Source organism: Artemia sp. Qi Xiang Cuo, chromosome 3, assembly GCF_049724085.1.
Source record: "Artemia sp. Qi Xiang Cuo chromosome 3, ASM4972408v1, whole genome shotgun sequence".
In the NCBI taxonomy this organism is placed as follows: domain Eukaryota; kingdom Metazoa; phylum Arthropoda; class Branchiopoda; order Anostraca; family Artemiidae; genus Artemia; species Artemia sp. Qi Xiang Cuo.
This window is the reverse complement of record NC_142796.1, coordinates 51,474,114-51,496,611: the sequence shown is the minus strand read 5'-3', so window position 1 is coordinate 51,496,611 and position 22,498 is coordinate 51,474,114. Positions and strand designations below refer to the sequence as shown.

Genomic DNA, 22,498 nt, shown 5'->3' with positions numbered 1-22,498 from the left:
ACATGGGGTTTAGAAGCGACATAGATTGTTGAAAAGACCTAAAGTACTAATGAGCCATCTAAAGCGTTCACGAGTTATTCAAAGGGTCTAGAAGTGACATAAAATGCTATAAAAACCGCTTATAAGAGATATGAGTAATCCGAGGCGTTTATAAGTGATATATCCTATAAGGGATATACCTATAAATGCTATAAAAACCTCTTATAAGTGATATGAGTGATCTGAGGCGTTTATAAGTGATATACCCTAAACCCTATAAGGCGTTTATAGGGTTTAGAAAAGACTTAAATTGTTATACAAGACCTAAATTGCATAGGAGAGATATAAAAGACTTAATGTGCTTATGAGAGATCTAAGGCACTTATAAGTGATATATAAAGGATTACATGTAACCTAAACGCTATAAAAGACTGAATGTGCTAGTAAAAGATCAAAAGCGATTATAAGTCTCATAAAGGGTTTTAAAATGACCTAAAGCGTTAAAAAGACCTAAAGTGGTTATCAGCGATCTAAAGCAATTATAAGTGATTTAAAGGATTTAGAAGTGACCTTAAGCGTTAGAAGATACTTATAAGGCTTATGACAGATCTAAGGCGTTTATAAGTGAAATAAAGGGTTTAGTAGTGATCTAAACCGGTGTAAAAGACCGGCAGTGTTTATGAGAGATATAAAGCGTTATTTATAAACCGTCAAAAGTCCTTATGAGCGATATAAAGCGTTTATAGGTTATACAAAGGTTTTTGAAGTGACCTAAAGTAACTTGAAGTGTTATAAAATACCTACAGTGCTTATGACCGATCTAAAGAGTTTATAAGAGATAAAAAGGTTTAGAATGGAATTATAGCTTTAATAAAGAACTAAAGAGCTTATGATCAGACTAAAGCATATAGAAGTGATATAAAGGGTTTAGAAGTGATCTAAAGTAACCTAGAGTGTTATTAAAGCCATAAAGTGCTTATGACCGATCTTAAGCGTTTATAAAAGAAACAAAGGGTTTAGAATTGACATAAAACGTTATTAAGGACCTAAAGTGCTTATGAGCAATCTAAAGCGTTTATAAAATATAAAAGGGTTTAGCAGTGACCTAAAGAGCTTAAACAAACCTTAAGTGCTTATGAATGATCTAAAGCGTTTATAGAAATAAAGTGTTTATAAGTGATATAAAGGGTTTAAAGTGAGCTAAAACGTTATAAATGACCTAAAGAACTTATGAGCGATCTAAATCGTTTACAAGTAACGTAAAAGACTTTTAAAGGAAATGTAAAGGACTAAGCGCTATAAAATATGTATTGTGTTTAAGAGCGATTTATAGTGTTCATCAGTGATAAAAAGGGCTTAAAAGTCACCTGAAGCGTTATAAAACGTCTAAATTGCTTATGAGCAATCTAAAGCGTTTATAAGTGATTTAAAGGGCTTAGAAGTGACCTGAAACGTTATAAAACACCTAAATTACTTACGAGCGATCTAAACCGTTTATAAGTGATATAAAGGGTTTAGAAGTGACCTAAAGTAACATGAAGTGTTATATAAGAATTAAATTGCTCATGCCTGAGCTCAAGCGTTTATAAAAGATAGAAAAGGTTTAGAATTGACCTAAAGCATTATTAAAGTGCTTATGAGCAATTTAAAGCGTTTATAAAAAATATAAAGGGTTTAAAAGTGATTTAAAACGTAGTAAACGACTACGTTTTAAAGACGTTTAAAAGACTTAAAAGTTTAAAAAGTTAAACAATGGGCTTAGAAGTGACCTAAAGTGTTAAAAAAGACCTAAAGTGCTTACGACCGATCTAAAGCATTTATAAAAGAAACAAAAGGTTTAGAATTGACCTAGAGCGTTATTAAATGCCTAATGTGCCTATAAACCATCCAAATTGTTTATAAGTGATACACAGGGTTTAGAAGTGACCTCAAGCGCTTTAACAGACCTAGAGTGCTTATGAGTGATCCAAAGCGTTTATAAGTGATATAACCTGAAGTGTTATAAAAGATCTAAATTGCTTATGATCGATCTAAAGCGTTTATAAAAGACTTAAAGGGTTTAAAAGTGATTTAAAGTGTAGCAAAAGACATGAAGTGCTTATGAGCCATCTAAAGCATTTATGAGTTATTCAAAGGGGTTTAGAAGTGACCTAAAAAGCTATAAAAGACCTCCTAAAGAACCTGTGAGTGATCTAAATCATTTATAAGCAATGTAAAAGAATTTTAAAGGAAATGTAAAGGACTAAGCGTTATAAAGACGCATTGTGTTTAAGAGCGATTTATAGTGTTCATAAGTGATATAAAGGGCTTAAAAGTGACCTGAAGCGTTATAAAACAACTAAATTACTTGTGAGCGATCTAAAGCGTTTATAAGTGATATAAAGGGTTTAGAAGTGACCTAGAATAACTTGAAGTGTTATAAAAGACCTAAATTGCTGACGTACGATATAAAGCGTTTATACAAGATACAAAAGATTTAGAATTGACCTAAAGCATCATTATAGTGCTTACGAGCAATCCAAGGCGTTTATAAAAGATATAAAGGGTTTAAAAGTGATTTAAAGCGTAGTAAAAGGCTTGAAGTGTTTATGAGCCATCTAAAGCGTTTATAAGTGATATAAAGGGATTATGAGTTATATAAAGGGTTTTGAAGTGACCTAAGGCTTTATAAAAGACCTAAAGATTTTATAAGTGATTTAAACCGTTTATAAGTAATGAAAAGTAATTAGAAGTGACCTAAAGCTTTATAAAAGACTTAAAGTTCTTATGAGTATTCTAAAGCGTTTATAGGTTATACAAAGGGAAAAGAAGTGACTTAAAGCGTTTGTAAGCAATATCAAGGGTTTACAAGACCTAAGGAACTTATGAGCCATCTAAAGGATTTATAAGAGTTTTAAAGGGTTTAGAAGTGACCTAGAGTGTTATAAAAGACCTAAAGTGCTTATGAGTTATCTGAAACGTTTAAAAGTGATATAAAGGGTTTTGGATTGTCTTAAAGCGTTATAAAAGACCTAAGATGCTTATGAGTGTTCCAAAGCGTTTATAAGTGATATTAAGGGTTGGGAAATGACCTAAAAATTTATAAAAGACCTAAAACGTTTATGAGGGATCTAAATTGTTAATAAATTATGTGAAGTGTTTATAAAACACCTAAAGCGTTGTAAAAAAAAAACAAAAAAAAACCAGAAGTGCTTGTTTGTAAGTTATTTAAAGGATTTAGAAGTGACCTAAAGTGTTATAAGAGACCTAAAGTTTTTATGATAGGTCTAAAGCGTTTATAACTGATAATAAGGGTTTAGAAGTGACTTAAACCATTTTAAAAGACCTAAAATGTTTATGAACAATCTAAATTGTTTATAAGTTATATAAAGGGTTTAGAAAAGACCTAAAACGTTGTAAAAAACCTGAAGTTTTTATGAATTATCTAAAGCGTTTTAGTGATATAAAGGATTTAGAAGTGACCTTAAGCGTTATAAGATACTTCAAAAGCTTATGAAAGATCTAAGGCGTTTATAAGCGATATAAAGGGTTTAGAAGTGACCTAAACCTTGATAAAAGACCTACAGTGTTTATGAGCAATCTAAAGCGTTATTTATAAACCATAAATCCTTTTGAGCGATCTAAAGCGTTTATAAGTGAAACAAAGGGTTTAAAAGTGACCTAAAGTAACCTACAGTGTTATAAAAGACCTAAAGTGCTTATGACCGATCTAAGGCGTTTATAAAAGATACAAGAGGCATAGAATTAACCTAAACCGTTATTAAAGACCTAAAGTGCCTGTGAGCAATCTAAAGCGTTATAAGTGATATAAAGAATTTAGAAGTGACCTAAAGTAACTTAAAGCGTTATAAAAATCCCAAGTGCTTATCACCTATGCAGGAATCGGACAGGTCGGTTCGTTTCAAATTATAGGCTCTGTCCTATTTTTATAGGATTTCCCAGGCCCAAATATAGGCCAAATATAGGATTCGGAAGTCCTCGGGATCAGATCTGTGGTAGATGGCGTGGGATGCCTGGTCACATAAATTCGTCATTTCCCGAGTTTTTGCATTCATTTATTTATTTTTTTATTTCAAATACAAAGTGTACAAATAGTAAAAAACAGAAAAAAATCAGATACACATACTTTGCCAACGATTGACTGATACAGGTAAAATATTTGGAATCACTCTTGCTGCTTCTTGGGCATTAATTTCGATATGAGGTCAGTTTTTCTCTTTGCAAGAGACTGCTCCATTCTCGCAGATCCCACCATCTGCTCTCTTTCACTTGTTCTGGACTTCACAGCTCCTTCGAGCAAGGAAACAGTTAGGGAAATGTTTATGGAACTCTTGGACTCGGTAGCCTTCTTCATTCTGTCGGTCGCTTCCTGAAGTAGAGTATCTGCTACTGTTCTCTTTTCTTGCTCTGATGCTCTAAGTTTTGTCCTTTTGCTTTCCAGGTCTTCTATTTCTTTCTTTTTGTCGTGGACCTCCTTCAAGTTTCGCTTGCTGTCCTCTTCGAAAGCTGCTTTCTCCTTCTCGGGTAGCTCTTCTTTTTTCTTTTCATCCAGATATTGTTGATACCGAGACCGTACAGAACGTCCAAAATTCTACAGCTCTTGTAATAACAAACCGTTCTGGTTTTCCTCCATAAAGCCTCAACGTGTCATATACCATGAGTCTCGCATCCAGAGCGCGTTCAGATATCAAGGCCGGGTCTTCACCGAGAATCCTACCAGAACGCGAGAACCCACGCTCAACATCTGCGCTGCCATGCGCCAACGTCAGCACCGCTTTGATAAGCTTGGCAAGTTCCGGGTACTTGCTGTCCCCACGCTCATTCACCAGTCCAAATATGATCAATCCGAATAATGTCCTCGCAGGGTCTAGTTTCCGTTCGCAAAAGCAGCCACTCAGCCTGGGCGACGTCTGAGCTTACACCAATCGCAATCTCGCGTGCCACAGCCGCTATGTCTGCAATGCTTCTTGAATCCTTCATGTTGATCGGACTCAAACAGCGTAAAGCCTCTAGAAAACAATCCTTTTCCAGAGGACATTTGTTCAAAATATGGCGAATACCCGCAATAAAATGTTTTCGCACATTGACATAGAAAATGGCCTTGTCTTTCAGTGTTGCTTTCTCACCGAAAGCTCGTTCCACATTTTCTGAAACTATGGGCTTTTCTGCAAATTTTTCAGCAAGGTTCAACATTTCTGGTGAGAAATTTTCAGTCTCGGTTTCGAAATCTGGAGTACAGACCCGTCCGCAAAGCGTCACAACTAGTCTTTTGATCTCTGAGTGCAGAACATGAATAAGAGGCTCTTCTTTCTTGAACAGTTGGGTGAAACTCATGAACAGTTCTGCTGAAGCTAGAACAAACTCGAGTTGGGCCTTCATCGTCGCACTTTTGATATAAGCCACAAGCTTCAGAAATTTGGGAGTGGACAGAAGATTCTTCAGATTTTCTCTCTCGTCACGAAGTTCAGGAAGTACTCTAAGATTGCTGACCACTGCTGTATGATTCTAGCGAGGGCACGTCCGATCGTCAGCCAGCGGCTTGGGACATGCTTCATGAAAGCATTCTCTGGCACTCCCACTTTCTTTTGGCACTTTCAATAGTCTTCACAACGTGCAGGCCAGCCGTCAAAAAATGAATGAACAAGAACAACAAAGTCAGAACTTTCTTCTCCGAACACCTGAAGACCTGTCAAGAAAGCATTATGAATTATATGGATCCTGCAAGTACCAATGTTCAACATTCCCTTTCCCGTCACTTTCTTTTTTCGGCATTGAACTTGTTCCAAGCTCTTTTGTTGACGTTTGGTCCGTCACTTCCAAGCGTGATCAGTTTTTCAAGTGGCAGCTGATTCTGCTCAATGGCTGACATAATCTTCCTATATAGGTCATCACTTGTCGCGTGGCCCATAAAACTTGTGAATAAATGTCTGCTCTGGATTTCGTTTCCGTAAGAGGACCACTATCGAACACGTATCTGTAACTCTTTCATACCAGCGTTGTTGGTTGTCTCGTCATATACTAGTACAAAATATAACTAAATGTCCTTCACAAGCATTTGCTTACAGTAAGGATGCAGCGCATCGGTGATCAGATACGTGAGTTTCTTCGCACATAGGGACATTCCGTCGGGGATCTTACCGGGGAACATCGTATGGAAGGTTGCGACAATATGGTCTGAAGAGTTAGCAGACATGGAACTCTGTACTATCTGAAGTGCCCATATTAACTCAGATTTATAAGCGGCATCACGCTCACAAAACATGTTTGTACCAACTAATGGTTTATCCTTGGTTGTTTCATCAACTCGAGATTGTCTGGTCAGGTGAAGCTGTAGTGGATGTAGTTGAGCAGTAACTGCGGCTTTTTATTCTGCAGATCGCACATATTGGTTTAGCTGAGCAACCCCAGCTGTGCAACCAAGATTTGTCAAGCAGAGTTTGCAAAAGAACGAGTACTGGTCGTTCCCAGTCTTACACTATTCGCCAATCTTTCTACCACTGCAATCCGTCTTAGCAAGCCATGAACTATTGAACTTGGTAGGCCCCATACTTAACTACCAAGCATCACCTGCAAAATTGCATCCCTCGATTAAAAGGCCATAAAAAGAAAAATGTGGATACGTCCGAAACTGGGCCGTATTCAAATCAGCTTTTTATAGCGTTCAGCCAGGAAACGCATAAGTCACAAGAACTCACAGTCTCATTAAGCAGAGACTGCTAGCCTATACACTGATCTTCGCTCATTTCGGACAGGCCCAACATGACAAACAACAAAAAATAGGCTTCTAAGTCAACACAACAGCATAGCCCAGGCAGAAGCAGCTTACTAATCCCAACCCAAAGCATTAGTTTAAGTTCAAACATCTCAACAGTTGTAATCAATTATCGATCTACACCGAAAGACAGCACAGTCTACAAGCAGAGTCAAAAGCAAAAAAAAGCAAATCTTGGCTTACTTAACGAGCAGTGAAAATTACAAATCATGAGCAATGTTCTTGGTGCTCTTCAGCCGAAAATATAGGAATTTATTGGAATTTATAGGCGAGTCCAAACCCTGCCTATGTAACGCGTTTATAAAAAGAAAACAAAGGGTTTAGAATTGACCGAAAGCGTTATTAAAGACCTAAAGTGCTAATAAGCCATCTAAAGCGTTTATAAGTGATACAAAGGGTTTAGAAGTGACCTAAAGCGCTAAAACAGGACTAAAGTGTTTATGAGTGATCTAAAGCGTTTATAAGTGATATAAAGGGATTATAAGTTATATAAAGTGATAATAATAGCGATCTAAAGTGTTATAAAAGACCTAAAGTGTTTATGAGCGATCTAAAGCGTTTATAAAAGATACAAAGGGTTTAGAACTGACCTAATGCGTTATCAAAGACCTAAACTGCTTATGAGCAATCTATAGCGTTTATAAGTGATATAAAGGGTTTAAAAGTGACCTAAAGCGGTATAAAAGACTTGATGTGCTTATGAGCCATCTAAAACGTTTATGAGTGACACAAAGGGTTTAGAAGTGATCTAAAGTGCTATAACAGACCTAAAGTTCTTATGAGTTATCTAATGCGTTTATAAGTGATATGAAGGGTTTAGAAGTGACCTAAACCCGTGATTTAGGTCAAGGGTTGATTTAATGCGCTATAAAGACCTAGAAAGCTTATGAGTGATATAAAACATTTATAAGTGTTTCAAAGGGTTTAGGAGTGACCTAAAGTGTTACAAAAGACCTAAAGTGCTTATGAGCGATCTAAAGCGTTTATAAGTGATATAAAGGGTTTAGTCAAGACTTAAATTGTTATCGAAGACCTAAAGCGCTTACGAGTTATCTAAACCGTTTATAAGTGAAGTAAAGGGTTTAGAAGTGACCTAAAGCTTTATATAAGTTCTAAAGTGCTTATGAACGATCTAAAGCGTTTATAAATGATACAAACGGTTTAGAAGTGACGTAAAGCGTTATAAAAGTCCTAAAGTCCTAAAGTTAGAAAAAGTGCACAGTGCAATAAACCAACTTAGTCAAATGAGATTTAATGGAGCGTAATATATATATAAAAAAATTAAAAAAATCACAGATTTTGCAAGTTGTAACTTTTTGGAGCTTCTTCAATTGAGAGTAGATCGCCGAATAAAATGTGTTGAACAACTGGAAACTTGGCTAAAACCTAAAAAAGAAGGAACATTTACATAAAAGCTTCAACGTTTTATGCATATCGCTAATGGATACCAAAAATAGTGTTTTACAGATCTTAAACCACGCCCATCCCCCAAAAAATCTTGCATATCTGTGTATTTAAACGGCTAATTAACACCAAATCCTGTATTTGGAAGAAGAGTTCCTTATCCCTTAGTGTACCAAACTGAAAGGGGAGGTGTATCATAAGTAGGTTCCAAGACCACACAAACTTTACATGACTCACGAAAAACCGAAGAAGGAAAGCATTGACAAAAAAAAACGACAATACTTTTCAACTAGTGAATAATAGAAAAAAAACAGATTTTTCAGCGAAGACCTTCGCTAAGTCATCTCCAGTGCTCATTCACCTGCTCCCCGTAAACTTAATTCTAAAACGACACCACATTTAGCGAAGGTGGTCACTGGCTGGAAATATTGTTTGGTCTTTTGCTTTTTCGTTTTATTCTGTAGTTGTCATCCTCCCTGATCCATCACTGGGCATATTAAAACATGTAAGGGTCAAATTTCTCTCTGACCCAGCCTCATCATTCAAGAACCTGGGCTACGATACATTTCGGTTTGAAGGTTATACCTGGATTTTGCAGTTTTCTTCAATTTTCTGTATTAATGCTAAATTTTTCCTCAATCGATTCATTTTTTATTTTTTTTACACTGACCCAATAAAAAATAATACCATGATTATAAGTTTTTTTTTTTTTTTTCGAATCGCATAATATATATAAATCAATAAAAGACTATTGAATTTTTAAAAATATAGAAAAAATATTTAAGCACAAATAAAATGATTATTAAAACAAATAAAACACAATGAAACTAAGTATAAACTGATCCGTATTTTGAGAGAGGTTAAGCATGTGTTTGATTTCATAAACTAATTATTAAGAGTAAACATTTGATAATTGCTAAATGTGACAGACTGCTGAAATTTTGGACTAATGCTAGATTTTAGTTCAACTATTTCAATGTTTATGCTGGTTATTTTGACTCAAGAGAAAGTAATATAACACTTCTAGATTTTCCGCCACAACCTCTTCTAAGCATTTATCTAAGGTCCCGGAAATTTGAAAAAATACAGCTATTGAAGCACAAATCATCTTATCGCAGAAACAGTAACATTCAATACTAAGTATATGCTCATTTCTCTTCCATGATTATGGACAGAAGAAAACCCTAGACTCGGAATGAGTAAATAACCAGGGAATCAAGGTCGTATCCACGATTTATGTTCTTTTTTTGGGGGGAGGGGGGGGGGTACGAAAAACACTATAAAAATACATTAAAAATTTGTTAATACGCATTTTTTCTACGTTTTTACGAGTCAGACAATTTTTTTTTTTGGGGGGGGGGGGAAATCCCCCTGGACACGGCATCGATGAGAACCTTTCCCGAATTTCAAGTCTAATAGATAAATCTCAGTAGTGATTCTGAAATACTGTAATTTTTTCGATCAATTCTCCCCTGAAATTCTAAATTTACCTAAATTTCTGGGCGTTTTTTTCTCAAATTGTCTATCTTTTTTTTTTTATTGGCCCCCCCCCCCCCCCCAAAAAAAAAAATCTGCATGCGTGCCTGATGACCACCAAGAGCAGGCAAATCTCTTTTTTTAGTTTACGAAAGGATTTGAAAGAACAAGAAAAAAAGAGTCATAAGATACAATTTTCAAACACAAATAACCCTTTAGATATATCGACTCTTTACCTCGGCTTTGTACATCTTAATTAAACCTTGGTTAACCTTGGACCATGTAGGAACGCCACTGATATTCCACAGTTGGTTTGAATGCTCTGCAAAAACACCTTTCTTGACCTTGAAGTAAGAATTCATTTTTAGAATATACAATCACTGAGATCAAACTCTAATACAGCATGGAAAAATAACAGTATTGACACGCTGAACTGTGAAAACAAATAAGCAAAACTAATCAGTTTAATTTGACACCGCATTTCGTTCGTATACTTTCAAACATTAACAATCTGTTGATTCACAAACACAACTACGCCTTCAAAGGAATGCTACACCATCTTAAGCATCTTAAGTTTGGTGGTACATATTTTTGACATTTCTTGCTAATTTTTCACCCGCGTTTTATTTTATAAATTTGACATCCATTGCTACCAAAAACTGCATCTGGAGGTCTTTTTCACATAAAACCAATTTTCCGAATTTCCTATTCAAGATGTATATTAAGATATTACATATTAACAATCAGATTTGCTTTTCGCTGTCTTTGGTATTATGAAAGTGTTGTTATCTACTAATATACTAGCGGAAAAGCGGACAAAGGAATCTTCCAGGAGGTTGTTAATTTCCTGGTAATGGATTTCAACCGTAATTACCCAACTTGCCAAAGCGAAAAAGAAAAAGCATGCATGTATCCATGAATCCCAAGGACTTGGAGGCAGAAGAAGCAAAATATCTATTCACTCAAAACATTTTTTAAAGTTAGTTCATTTCAGTTGACGCACTTTTTTTTACAGAGGCGAAAGTGACTATATATGTTATTTTCTTGTGTTTGTCAGGCTTTAATACCTCAATTAAGCTTTAAAATATATAAACATTATATATATTTGGATACAAGACATTTTGCAGAGCCTTGTCATTCATGACAAGGAATGGCAAGTAAAGAGTAACTTCTATTAAGGGCTTGCGCTACCGTAAAGGATAACCCTATCTCGTCCATTATAACGTTTTTTACTGTGCGTGCCCAAATATGTAGAATTGACTGGGCAGTCTTTCTATAGTTCCTAAAGATTGAATAGGAGATCTGAATAAATGACAGAAAATTAAAAGCTAATACTTTCCCGGAAATCTTAGAAAAAACATTTAATTTCACCCTTTTTGGGCCAGAAATAGATATGCTCAATTTTCTAAAAATTTTCTAGCAAACTTGCTAGGAAAACACAAAACATTAGCTCAAAGGAACGCTAAAATTGACGAGCTCACAGGTAAAAGAGACACAGAATTTCAGTCTTTTCAATCAAATTTCATACTCAGATTTTCAATATCTCTCGATGATGACTAGTCCCCTGGAAGAATTCACTAAGAAGTCCTTTGTCTTTGTGACGGTCAGCCGACAAGACAGGGCGGCTGAGGCTCGCAGAATGATTTTAAGGTTCCGAGTCACCTAAATAGAAGGTGAAAATCAAAGAACATTTCACTATAGGTTGAAAGAAGCAATACGAATAAATATGTTAATGAATTACAAATATCTCCTACTACCTCATAATACTACAACCATTAAACTACCCCAAACACCTTTAATGCATAAATACCTCAAGTATGTACTTAACGCAGCCGAGAAACATATAATCCTTAGCGCACTCTAAGACTACATCTTCATTGACAAAAGACTTGGGCCTAATTCGTTCGTTATCTGAAATAAAAGAATAATCATACAGAATACTCACAGAATAATGCACAATTATTTAGTTGGAGAATAAGTTTAATATCACTGTATGTGCAAAGTGTATATTCAAAAGTGGAGATAAAACTGATGAAAATATAAGTATGTAGTTCCAACTGGGAAATTCTTTTACACAGTGTATAGTTCATAAAGGCACGCGCCCAAGATTTTTATTTTTTGAGGCAAAAATAAAAAAAGCAAATTGTATTTGAAAATTTGAATAAGAAATTCCCAGAAATTCGGAAAATTTTAGAATTAAGGGGAGGGGGAGGGCTGCGTGCGTCCGTGACTACATATACATAAAACATATTCAAATTAAAAATTTTATACATTTGAATTGAAATAGGGAACACTACTTCCATATAAAAACATTCATTCTTAAATTAAAATGCTCAAATCCTAAAAAAAAGGAAAAATTCCCCATATCCCATTTCCAACAAAAGGAAGAGAATAACTCTGGATTTTGTCCATCTACTTGTAAAGATCAATAGGCTACAGAGGAAGTTTAAACAAAAATGCCGTTTTTTTCTTCTTTTTCTTAAGAAATTTCCTTTTCTTCAGAATTTAATAATAACCCCAAAATATTCAAAAAAAAATTGATCGGTAGATCTATAAAACGATAATTGGACAACACCAGACAATTAAGTAGAACGCCATCCTTACTTAGGATTGTGGGGCAATGATCTGTCTTTTGGAAGGTTGAAAGAATAGATTAATAATAAGTTTTGCAGAATAGGAAGGTAAGTCTTTTAAGTAAGATTAGGATACTAAAAACTACGGCGATGATAGGATCAAGATATACTAGATATTTCTCCGATCCTTACTGTATCAAACAGTAAGCTGTGTAAAAAAAAATGATTGGATTCTCTTTGCACATCTATAGTGATAAAAAGACTTTGATGCCTAAGACACACTTCACATATGAGCAATAACACATAGCCAAATATTGTGCTTTTTGGCCACCCAATTAGAAGCAGGCCGTCCCCAAATAATTTGGGAAGAGTTTTAAGAGTGGATTTAAAGGAAATTGCAATTTCACTGGAAAAAGCGAAGAGTGAAGCTTTGAACAGATTGATATGGAGGAGTATATGTGGCTGCGTTTGCCTTAGGTTGCTTGGTGCTACAATTAGTTGTTAGTATTAGCAGCAGTCGACGTGCCCTTTGTATGGAAACTGTTGCTTCGTTTTATTTTTAATAAGAATTTCCTTGATGATGGTCATGTAGGCTATGCTTTGAGCTAAGTTCATATCAGAGGCAATATGCTGCTTTATTGATACAGTCTTTGCTCAAGTAATGTTAACAGTTTTCATCCTTGTTGTACCAATATTTTTAGATTGTCTCTTCTTTACAATCCTACATTTCATGGTCTATGGGATCTTGGAGTCATGTCAAACAATCCACTACGTTTTAAAAATAAGTTCATGGGTGCCCATCAGCTGAATTCCAGGGGGGCAAACCTCGTCTAATTGGCACTTTTAATGCTATATAATGGAAATCTCAGAGCAAAAATATAAAAATAAGGCAGCATCATTCAGCCAGGGGCCCCCCAGCCCCTCCCTCTTATGGGCGCACATGAACAAGTTACCTTGCTATCCTAGCGAACCTCAGAAAAGATTGAATATTCATTTTCATCTGCTTAATCATCCCCGTATGGTTTCCTGGGATTCTGTGTATTGACTCTAGGCCAATTCCCCCCGTAAAATTCCTTCCCCCAGACAGTTCCCCAGACACTCAGCCCCCCCCCCCCGCAGACAATTCTCCCACGGACAATCCCACCAGAGACAATAAATACCATGAAATTCCCCAACCCGTAAAAATGAGTAGCCAAAGAGAAAGTTTGACAAATATAAAGAAGGAAGAAAAGAAAATATTTAAGAATATTCAACCTATATTCCAAAATGAAGGTAAAATATATGGTGCATAATATCCTAAACTATTTATTTTTATTTTGTTAACTCCTTTTTATTTCTTTTAATTCCATTTTAATTTTTTTTTTGGGGGGGGGGGGTTGATTTATCGCAGCAGGGTAAGATAAAGGTTATAGAAAGTAATTTGGAAATATGAAACTAGTGGCAAGGTTGGCTAGTAGAAAGGTTGATACCATTTTATCCCTTGCAATCAAGAACTGGTCCACTAGACGAACATCAGAAAGTTTTCACGTTTGAAGTGAAGTATCATTAAGGGATCTTTTTTTAGAAATAACATATATATATATATATATATATATATATATATATATATATATATATATATATATATATATATATATATATATATATATATATATATATATATATATATACATATATATATATATATATATATATATATATATATATATATATATATATATATATATATATATATATATATATATATATATATATATATATATATATATATATATATATATATATATATATATATATATATATATATATATATATATATATATATATATATATATATATATATATATATATATAAAAAAAATATATATATATATATATAAATATATATATATATATATATATATATATATATATATATAATATATATATATATATATATATATATATATATATATATATATATATATATATATATATATATATATATATATATAATAATATTTACTAATATATATAAACACATGTTAAATTATACAAGATGGCGAATCACTCCGTACAGCTAAAGCAAAAGGCATTGAACACGAAATTATTACACACAACCAAGAAACCCAGAAGATATGTTTTGCGTTCTTTAATCTAGAATACAGAACTACATTAGAAAAATTTCTAGAACCATTCTATTTTTTTTTTACGCTTGAATTGCGCAAAAAAAAACAGCTTAAAAATATTCTCGTTCAAAAACTATGGTAATCGAAAAAGTACGATGACTATTGCTACTACTTCAAACAACTCACTGGAGCACCGAGCCGCCTGAGGCCAACACAGCTACATACGCCACTACTCTGCTCAAGTCTGTTCAAAGCTTCACTCTTTACCCACGGGATAAAACCATATTTTTTGTTCAGCTTGTTCTTTGACATATAGTCAGCCAAATGAGTACCTTAAGGCTAAAACTATCTGTACACAATGCCTCTGGAAAACATCTGAAACATCTTCCATAGCCTTCCGAAGCGCCCACGTTAAAGAACCAAACATGACCGCTGTTATTGCCATAGCTAGTATTGTTCTTCCTCTTCTTCTATTTCACAGCAGGCGGGCTTTTCAGTATATACTATTTAACCCTTTTCCTTTTGCTTCACTCTGTGGGCTACAGAGCTACTGGCTTGACTGCCTATTATTTATTAGATATTCTCGGATATCTTTGAGTAAATCTTTCGACTCAAGGAGTTCGAATATAAGGTGATAGATGTTAATTTCTATGCTCTGTGTGCAGGTATAGATAACTAGGTTCCTGGCTGATACGGAGTTTTTGTGGTGCTTGAAGCATTTTAAAGGTTTAAAATAGAAGCTGTGTTGTGCAGACATCAGCACATTACATTCCAATAGGCAGTGGTCAGTTGCTTTGTTATTTATTATACAATGACTGCAGAGGGGGGACAGGGGAACTGAACCACTTGAATTAGGAAACTGGTACAAGAATGCAAGAAAGTTTAGTCCATTTGTTCCAGAACGAATTCTATGATAAATTTTCGAAAAATACTTATTGGGAAAGGGTGAAAGGATTATTCTTATTAAACGTAATATCTGATATTCTCCATTGGTAAATATCCTAATGGGGATTGGTCTCCCACTTGGCTGGACAATGTTTATAGCATCTTTTGCTATTTCATCAACCTGATGATTGCCAATTATACCAGAGTGGCTAGGGATATACTGAAGATAAGTTCTTATGCCACTTGAAGCAAGATTATCTATAATACTAAGACAATGATAAGTGTCAATGTCCAACTTATACTGAGGAGCTGAGCCCAGCAACTCAAGGCTTGATAAAGAGTCGGAATAAACTATAATATTATTTGAATTAGCAATCAAAGGTTGGTTTTCCATAAGGTGTTCTAATGCCATGCTTATGGCATTTACCGCAGCAGACATTATAGATACATTATAATGCAATCTCTCACCCATTGCAATTTTCAGGTGAGGAAGGAAAGCACCACTTGCTACCTTCTCATTCATTTTGGACACATCAACAAATATTTGAAGGTGGTTTTTATAAGTAATTGTATTAAGTTCAGGAAATTTTTTCTGGACAAAAGCAATGGGGGTTAAATCTTTATTCCACCTTGAGAAATCAGTATTTATTATGGGAATTGACCAATTCCATGGAGGGGATTGGGGGAAAGTACGTGCAATAGATTTTGCGGGTACAGGGAACTTCTTCTGAATATTGGCATACTCATCTGCAAAGCCTCTATACATGGCTGGATTTCTTAGGGTGTGTGAGCTATTTGATTCAATTTTTGTAAGATGTTTCGTCAAGAGAAAGCTACGTCTCTCCCTTATTGATGTTAATCCACTCTCCACAAGCAGAAACTTGGTGCTTGTGGGTTTCCTAAGACCAAATATGAGACGTATTATATCATTTTGTATTGTCTCAATTTTTTGCATCTGGGTCTTTGCAAATGCACCATAGACGATGAGCCCATAGTCAATATGGGGTCTGATGTGTGATTTATAAAACTGGAGTAAGGTTTTCTCCTTACATCCCCAGGGTGTGGAAAGAAGTCTTTTTAGTATACTTGTTTTTCTATAGCATTTTTTTTATTGTGTTTGAAATGTGGAGGTAGAAATTGAGTTTTTGGTCGAGCATGAGACCTAGGTAATTAATATGATTATCTTCTGGAATAGTTGTTCCATTTAGAGTTAGTCTTGCATTAACATGATTTCGCTTGCGGTGAAATTGGATTATTTTTGACTTAGTAGGTGCAATGGGTCAATCTAAATGTTGAGAGATTTTTTCAAATTGGAAAAGTGACTTTTGGAGCTTTGACTGTGCTATCTCAAAGGTGTTGCCAGATGACCATAGCACCAGATCGTCAGCATATTGTAGATTCGTGTGGGGGAGGTTCATGTCCCAGAGATATAGGGCAAAGAGGAGGCAGTTGAGGACTCCTCCCTGAGGAAGGCCTTTGGTTATTGTCTTTTGGGGGGAAGAGGCTGAACCTAAACAAACAATAAAACTTCGCAATTCTATGAAAGATTTTATAAAAGATACTAGCTTGGGGGGTAGTCGAAGGTTTGCAAGTTTGTTTAAAAGGATTTGGTGGTTCACATTGTTATATGCCTCTTCAAAATCTAGGAAAGCTGTAACTAGGACATTTTTTTTTTAGAATGATTCATTTATTGCCTTTGTTAACAATTTGAAAGCATCTGTTGAGGATTGGTGTTTCCTGAAACCAGTTTGAGTGTGAGGGATCATATTATTATTTTCTACAAACCAGAGGAGTCGGTAATATATCATTTTCTCCATCATTTTCCCTATCACAGGAGTAATCATTATAGGCCTATAAGACTCAGGGTTGTTTTTGGGTTTATTTTTCTTTAGGATTGGTAGGAGGGACGAACATTTCAATATATTGGGGAACATAGAAGAAGCCCAAGCATGATTATAACAATTTAAAAGTTCCTGTTTGTATGAAGGGGTGAGATTCTTTATCCATGTAGGGTGTATATTGTCATAGCTGCCGCTAGTCTTGGTCCTAATATGATGTATTGCATTATTCATTTCCTGGATTGAAAATGGATTGGTTATATACTCGGATCCTGGGCGTGGTTGGTATATTGGGTTCATAGGAATTGGGTACATTTTGCTACAATTATTTGATGTTACCTTATTAACAAAAAGAGTAGCAAATAGCTTAGCTTTTTCATTATCATTGTCATAGTGGGTATTATTATGTGTCAGCTCATACAGGAGTGGGTTGGGGGAAGTCTTTTTCCCACAGATGCTGTTTATGACTTTATGTATAATTGGCTCATGTGTTTCTCTGGAGAGATTATTTGCAAAATTATTCCAGTAGTTATATTTAGCATTTGTTATAGTCATTTTTAGACTAGATTCTGCATGTAATTTTTTTAAATATGTAGTAGGTGATGGTTTTTTTTTATAAATGTTCTCCTAGCTGCCTTTTTTGTTCTCCATTTATTTTGGCACTCATTTGTCCACCACGCTTTGGGAATGTCATTAGGGAAGGTTTTCTTGGGTGTTGTCCTGGGGATAGAATAATTAGCTGTATTTATTAGTAAAGATGCCAAAACTTCAGCATGTGTGTCAACTGTTGTGTTTGAAATGCATGAATTTTGGGTGAAACTTGTAATTTCATCATTTAGCTTATTTTGGAACTTACGCCAATTTGCTTTAGTGTTGATATATTTGGAGGTATGTGATAGGGTTTCAGCAGGTTCGTTTAGGAAGCAAACTATGGCAAAGTGGTAAGTACATAGACTATCAATTTTATTTATATAAATTTTATTCAAAATATTTAATGACACAATTTGTAGGTCAATTGTAGAGAAGCTGCCACTTTTGGGGTTGAAATATGTATTCAGGTTTGGAGAGGTAGCAACAGCTAATTCAATATTATTTGAAGTCATACGCTTAATGAACTTACCAGCTTTATTTGCTGGTTTATTCCCCCACAAAGGGCTGTGGGCATTGAAGTCTCCACAAATAATGATATTTTTTAACATATTAGAATTATATAGCTGAAGAAATCCATGGCATCTGTAGTTTGGCCATTAGGGTTATAAAAGCTTATTGTGTAAGTTTTTGTATTATTCAGCCAAACACTGATACCAATTGCATCAACATCATTTACAAAATCTGGAAAGTTGATGCCACAGAATTTTATATTATTTTTAACTATTAAAGCTACTCCACCTCCTTTTCTCTCTGATGATCTATCCTATCTCAGGATAGTATATCCCAGAGACTTAATTTGTTGATTTTGGGTTAAATGAGTTTCCTGGAGGCAAGCAATATTGATGGATTTATTATCCATAAAAGATATTAGTTCATTTAGCGTATTTTCTGTGAGTGATCTTACGTTCCACTGGAGTATTGATATGTGTTGTGTTGTTGATTTATTTTTCATATGAATGTGTATCAATGTTCAGCTTTGTTAATAGTAAAGCAAGATCTTTTTTTTCTTGAATGAGCATATCATCAGGGATGTAGATTTTTGCCAATTCTGCAATGATTTTTGATTTCTGTATTTGATGTATATTCATGGCCTGAACTGCATTACAGTTTAGAATGAATAAGCATATATTTGGGGATTGCATATTTAGTTCTGCATCCTGTTTGTCAGTTAAGAGATTAATTCCTGGTAGTGTTTCTGGTTTGTTTCTTCTTGGGAGGGGGGGGGCAGGCTGACCTCATATCACTGGACAAGGACGCTTGTTGACTTGGTGATTCTTTCTGATAGGGATGTGAGCTAGGGGGCTTAGCGGGTGGTGTTTTATAAGGGGTACTTGATGCCTTGGGCGCGTTTGACTTGGGGGTTTTGGTTGGTTTCATTAGGGGCTTTATTTGGTATGTTTGGGCAGCATTTGCTTCCATAGCTGCAAAGGGGTATGGAAGGGCCTTCTCTGTTGCTTTTTGTAGTGTTAGTGCTCTTTTCTTATATGCAGGGCATAGTGATTTATTGGTAGATTCATGTGGGCCTTTACAATTGATACATATGGGCTGAGGGTTGTTGCAACTTGTTAACTCTTTAAGGTAGAATGCTTTACAATTACTACAGGTTAGGAGAATTTCATTGCATTTATTTGTTGTGTGTCCCAATTTGGTACACTTCCGGCACTGGATGGGCTTTGACTTGTATTCCTTGTGTGGTTTGATTTGCCCAAATAGGAATAACTTTTCTGGGATATTAATTTTTTTCTTCAGTGTAAATAAGAAGGATCTACTTGTTTTTAGGCCATTAGAGTTAGGTTTACCAAGTTGGGTAACATCTTCAAATGGGATTGTGCTGCCTTTCTTTTGACTCCTGCTGAGAGCCCTTCTTTTCACTCCTGAATGAGTATTTCTGGGGGAACATTATAAACTACTATTTTTGTTGGGGATTGTTTTGGGTTCCATTTAAATGCATTAATTAGGATATTCAGAAGGGATTTTAGATTAATTATTGTGTCTGCTGATTTCTGATCTTGGACAGCTATTAGCAGAGATCCATCACGGTGAATATGAGAGAACATTGAAGAGAGAACATTGAGAGAGAGAGAACACTAAGAGAGAACATTGATTTTAGCAGTTTGAAAATTGCAACTCTTATTGCAGTAATATTTTTTATTTCAATGGGGGTATTAGGACAAATTTTAAGGTAAATTCCTAGGTTTTGGGAGGGAGGATCTTGGGCGGGGAGAGGGGAACTGCCTTTGATTTGGGAGATTTTTTTCCTTTTTTTAGAGCTTCTAGAAAGGACCTCTTGAAACCCATTATCATCATTTATAGTGACATTAGCCCCTACACTGATCATTGTCCTATTCTCAGAATTGGAGCTATCATGTGAACTTTGTGATAATGAGCTTGACCAGCCAAGAATCAATTTCACTGGTATTTGGGGTGGGATCTGGGGGGACTTTTTTTTGAGGAGTTCTATGCATTGCCTAATGGAATAAGCTTTAAACTAAAACAAGAAAGGATATTACTATGATAACAGACTGTCTGCACTCTACTGTGGGGAAAACTTCACCATCCACAAAAGAAACACAACAGTATGGCCGTGAGGAGGATTTTGAGCACGATTGGTTCGGTACAACTACTGATAAATCGAGATAATAATCCACAAGAAATTTATTTGTAAATTTCTTAAAATGTTGCTGTTGTTGATTCTATATTGCTGCTGTTGCTCTTGTTGATTCTGCTGTTGTATTCTAGTCTTGCTTCACAGACTATCTTCCTATTCTTCCAGCTTTTTTTCACAGTGAAAAAGGTCCTGGGCCTTGGCTATTCTACTTTACATCTCAACTGCATCCATTATTTTTACTAATAATTCTACCCAGGTAAGTGAGGCTAGTGAGGCTAGGTAAGTAAGTATCCACTTGATCGACGTTCTCGTTAGCCTACCTAAAATCATCTCTTCAAATTTATTTTTAGTCTAAGCGATCTAGTCTTCGTAACAAATATTTTCATAGCTATTTTTGCACTTTGCTCTCAAAACCTCCAAAAGTTCATTCATTTTGCTAACATTTTTATTTAGAACACTGAAATCATCTGCATGTTAAAAGTGTACAAAGGCAAAGGCTCTTATTGTAAAAATACAATGAAGTAACAATTCTGTAATTGTAATCTTTGGTTCAAAATTTTGTTAATGCGGTGCTAGTTTCAAAAGAGAGGATAAGCTACACTCAGAGCCGTTCCAAGGGTTGGTGGTGCCAGGGGTAAAATTAAAGTCCGCCACGCTAACCTAACCTAAATCAACTTAATTTGAAAGCAGTTAACTTAACATAATCTAGCTTGAAAATTCAGTTATGCTTCCATCTACAACTAAAATTTAAAAGATGGTAGCACTTGAGGTAGTGAAAACATGTCGCCATCTAGATTTTTAAAAGTAAAACTCATTGATTGTATCATGTTTTCATAATGTTCGATAAGAAATGAGTGACATTTTTTAAGATCGATTATCTGATTCCTCAGGATGTATTATTGTTTTGTAGGAATTATTTTGTTCTACAAGAACTATTTTTTTTATATAATAATAATTTGTGATTGCTTAGGATGCATTTTTGTTCTGCAAGAATTATTTTTTTGTTTTATAAGAAGTATATTATAAGAAGAATTTGTGATCTTCTAGGATGTATTTTTGTTTTGTAACAAGTATTTTGTATTTCCTAAGAAAAGTTTGTGATTGCTAGGATGTATTTTCGTTTTGCAAGAATGATTTTTCGTTTCGTAAGAAGTATTTTGTATTTTCTAATAAGAATTTGTGATTTCTTAGGATGTATTTTTGTTTTGTAAGAATTATTCTTTGCTTTGTAAGAAGTATTTTTTTTTTTAAGAAGAATTCTGGTTTTTAGGATGTATTTTTATTTTGTAAGAATTATTTTTTGTTTCACATGAAGTATTTTGTATGATATAAGAAGAATTTGTGATTTCTCATGATGTATTTTTGTTTTGTAAGAATATATTTCTTTGCTTTGTAAGAAGTATTTTTGCTTTGTAACAAGTATTTTGTATTTTGTAAGACAAATCTCTGATTTTTTAGGATGTATTTTATATTTTGTAAGAACCATTTGTCATTGTTTAGGATATATTTTCGTCTTATAAGAATTATTATTGCTTCGTAAGAAGTATTTTGTAGGATGTAAGGAGAATTTGTTATTTCTTAGGATGTACTTTTGTTTTGTATGAATTATTTTTTTTGCTTTTTAAGAAGTATTTTGTATGATGTAAGAAGAATTTGTGATTTCTTGGGCTGTATTTTCGGTTTGTAAGAATTATTTTTGCTTCGTAATAAGATTTGGTGATTTCATTGGGATGTATTTTCGTTTTTAAGAATTATTTTTTGTTTTGTAAGAAGTATTTGTATTTTCTAAGAAGAATTTGTGATAAATTTGGATTTTTGTTTTGTAAGAAGTATGTTTTGTTTTGTAACAAGTATTTTGTGTTTTGTAACAACATTTTCTGATTCTTTAGGATGTATTTTTGTTTTGTAAAAATTATTTTTTTAATTGTAAGAAGTATTTCCTATTTTGTAAGAAGAATTTGTGATATTTTGGGATATACTTTTGTTTTGTAAGAATTTTCTGTTTCGTAAGAAGTATTTTGTAGGCGAAAGAAGAATTTGTGATTTCTTAGGTTATATTTTTGTTTTCTATGAATTATGGATGTATTCTTGTTTTGTAAGAATTATTGGTTTTGTTTTGTAAGAAGTAATTTGTAAGAAGAATTTGTGATCTTTTGGGATGTATTTTTGCTTTGTAAGAAATATGGTTTGTTTGTAATAAGTAT

General features: G+C 34.4%; 1 protein-coding gene across 2 annotated transcripts in view; it reads right to left on the bottom strand.

Annotated features, from left to right (window-relative positions):
• Nucleotides 1–7,987: 7,987 nt before the first annotated feature.
• The window catches only part of Ptpa (Phosphotyrosyl phosphatase activator), a 101,345-nt gene continuing 86,834 nt past the window's right edge, over nucleotides 7,988–22,498 (bottom strand). For both annotated transcript variants that reach the window (XM_089087004.1, XM_089087005.1), the window contains exons 5-7: nucleotides 11,442–11,542; nucleotides 9,868–9,975; nucleotides 7,988–8,137 (exon numbers count right to left, since the gene is read on the bottom strand). In XM_089087004.1, coding sequence (XP_088943130.1) covers nucleotides 8,042–8,137; nucleotides 9,868–9,975; nucleotides 11,442–11,542 — 305 coding nt within the window. In that variant the 3' untranslated portion in view covers nucleotides 7,988–8,041. The remainder of the gene's footprint in view (nucleotides 8,138–9,867; nucleotides 9,976–11,441; nucleotides 11,543–22,498) is intronic.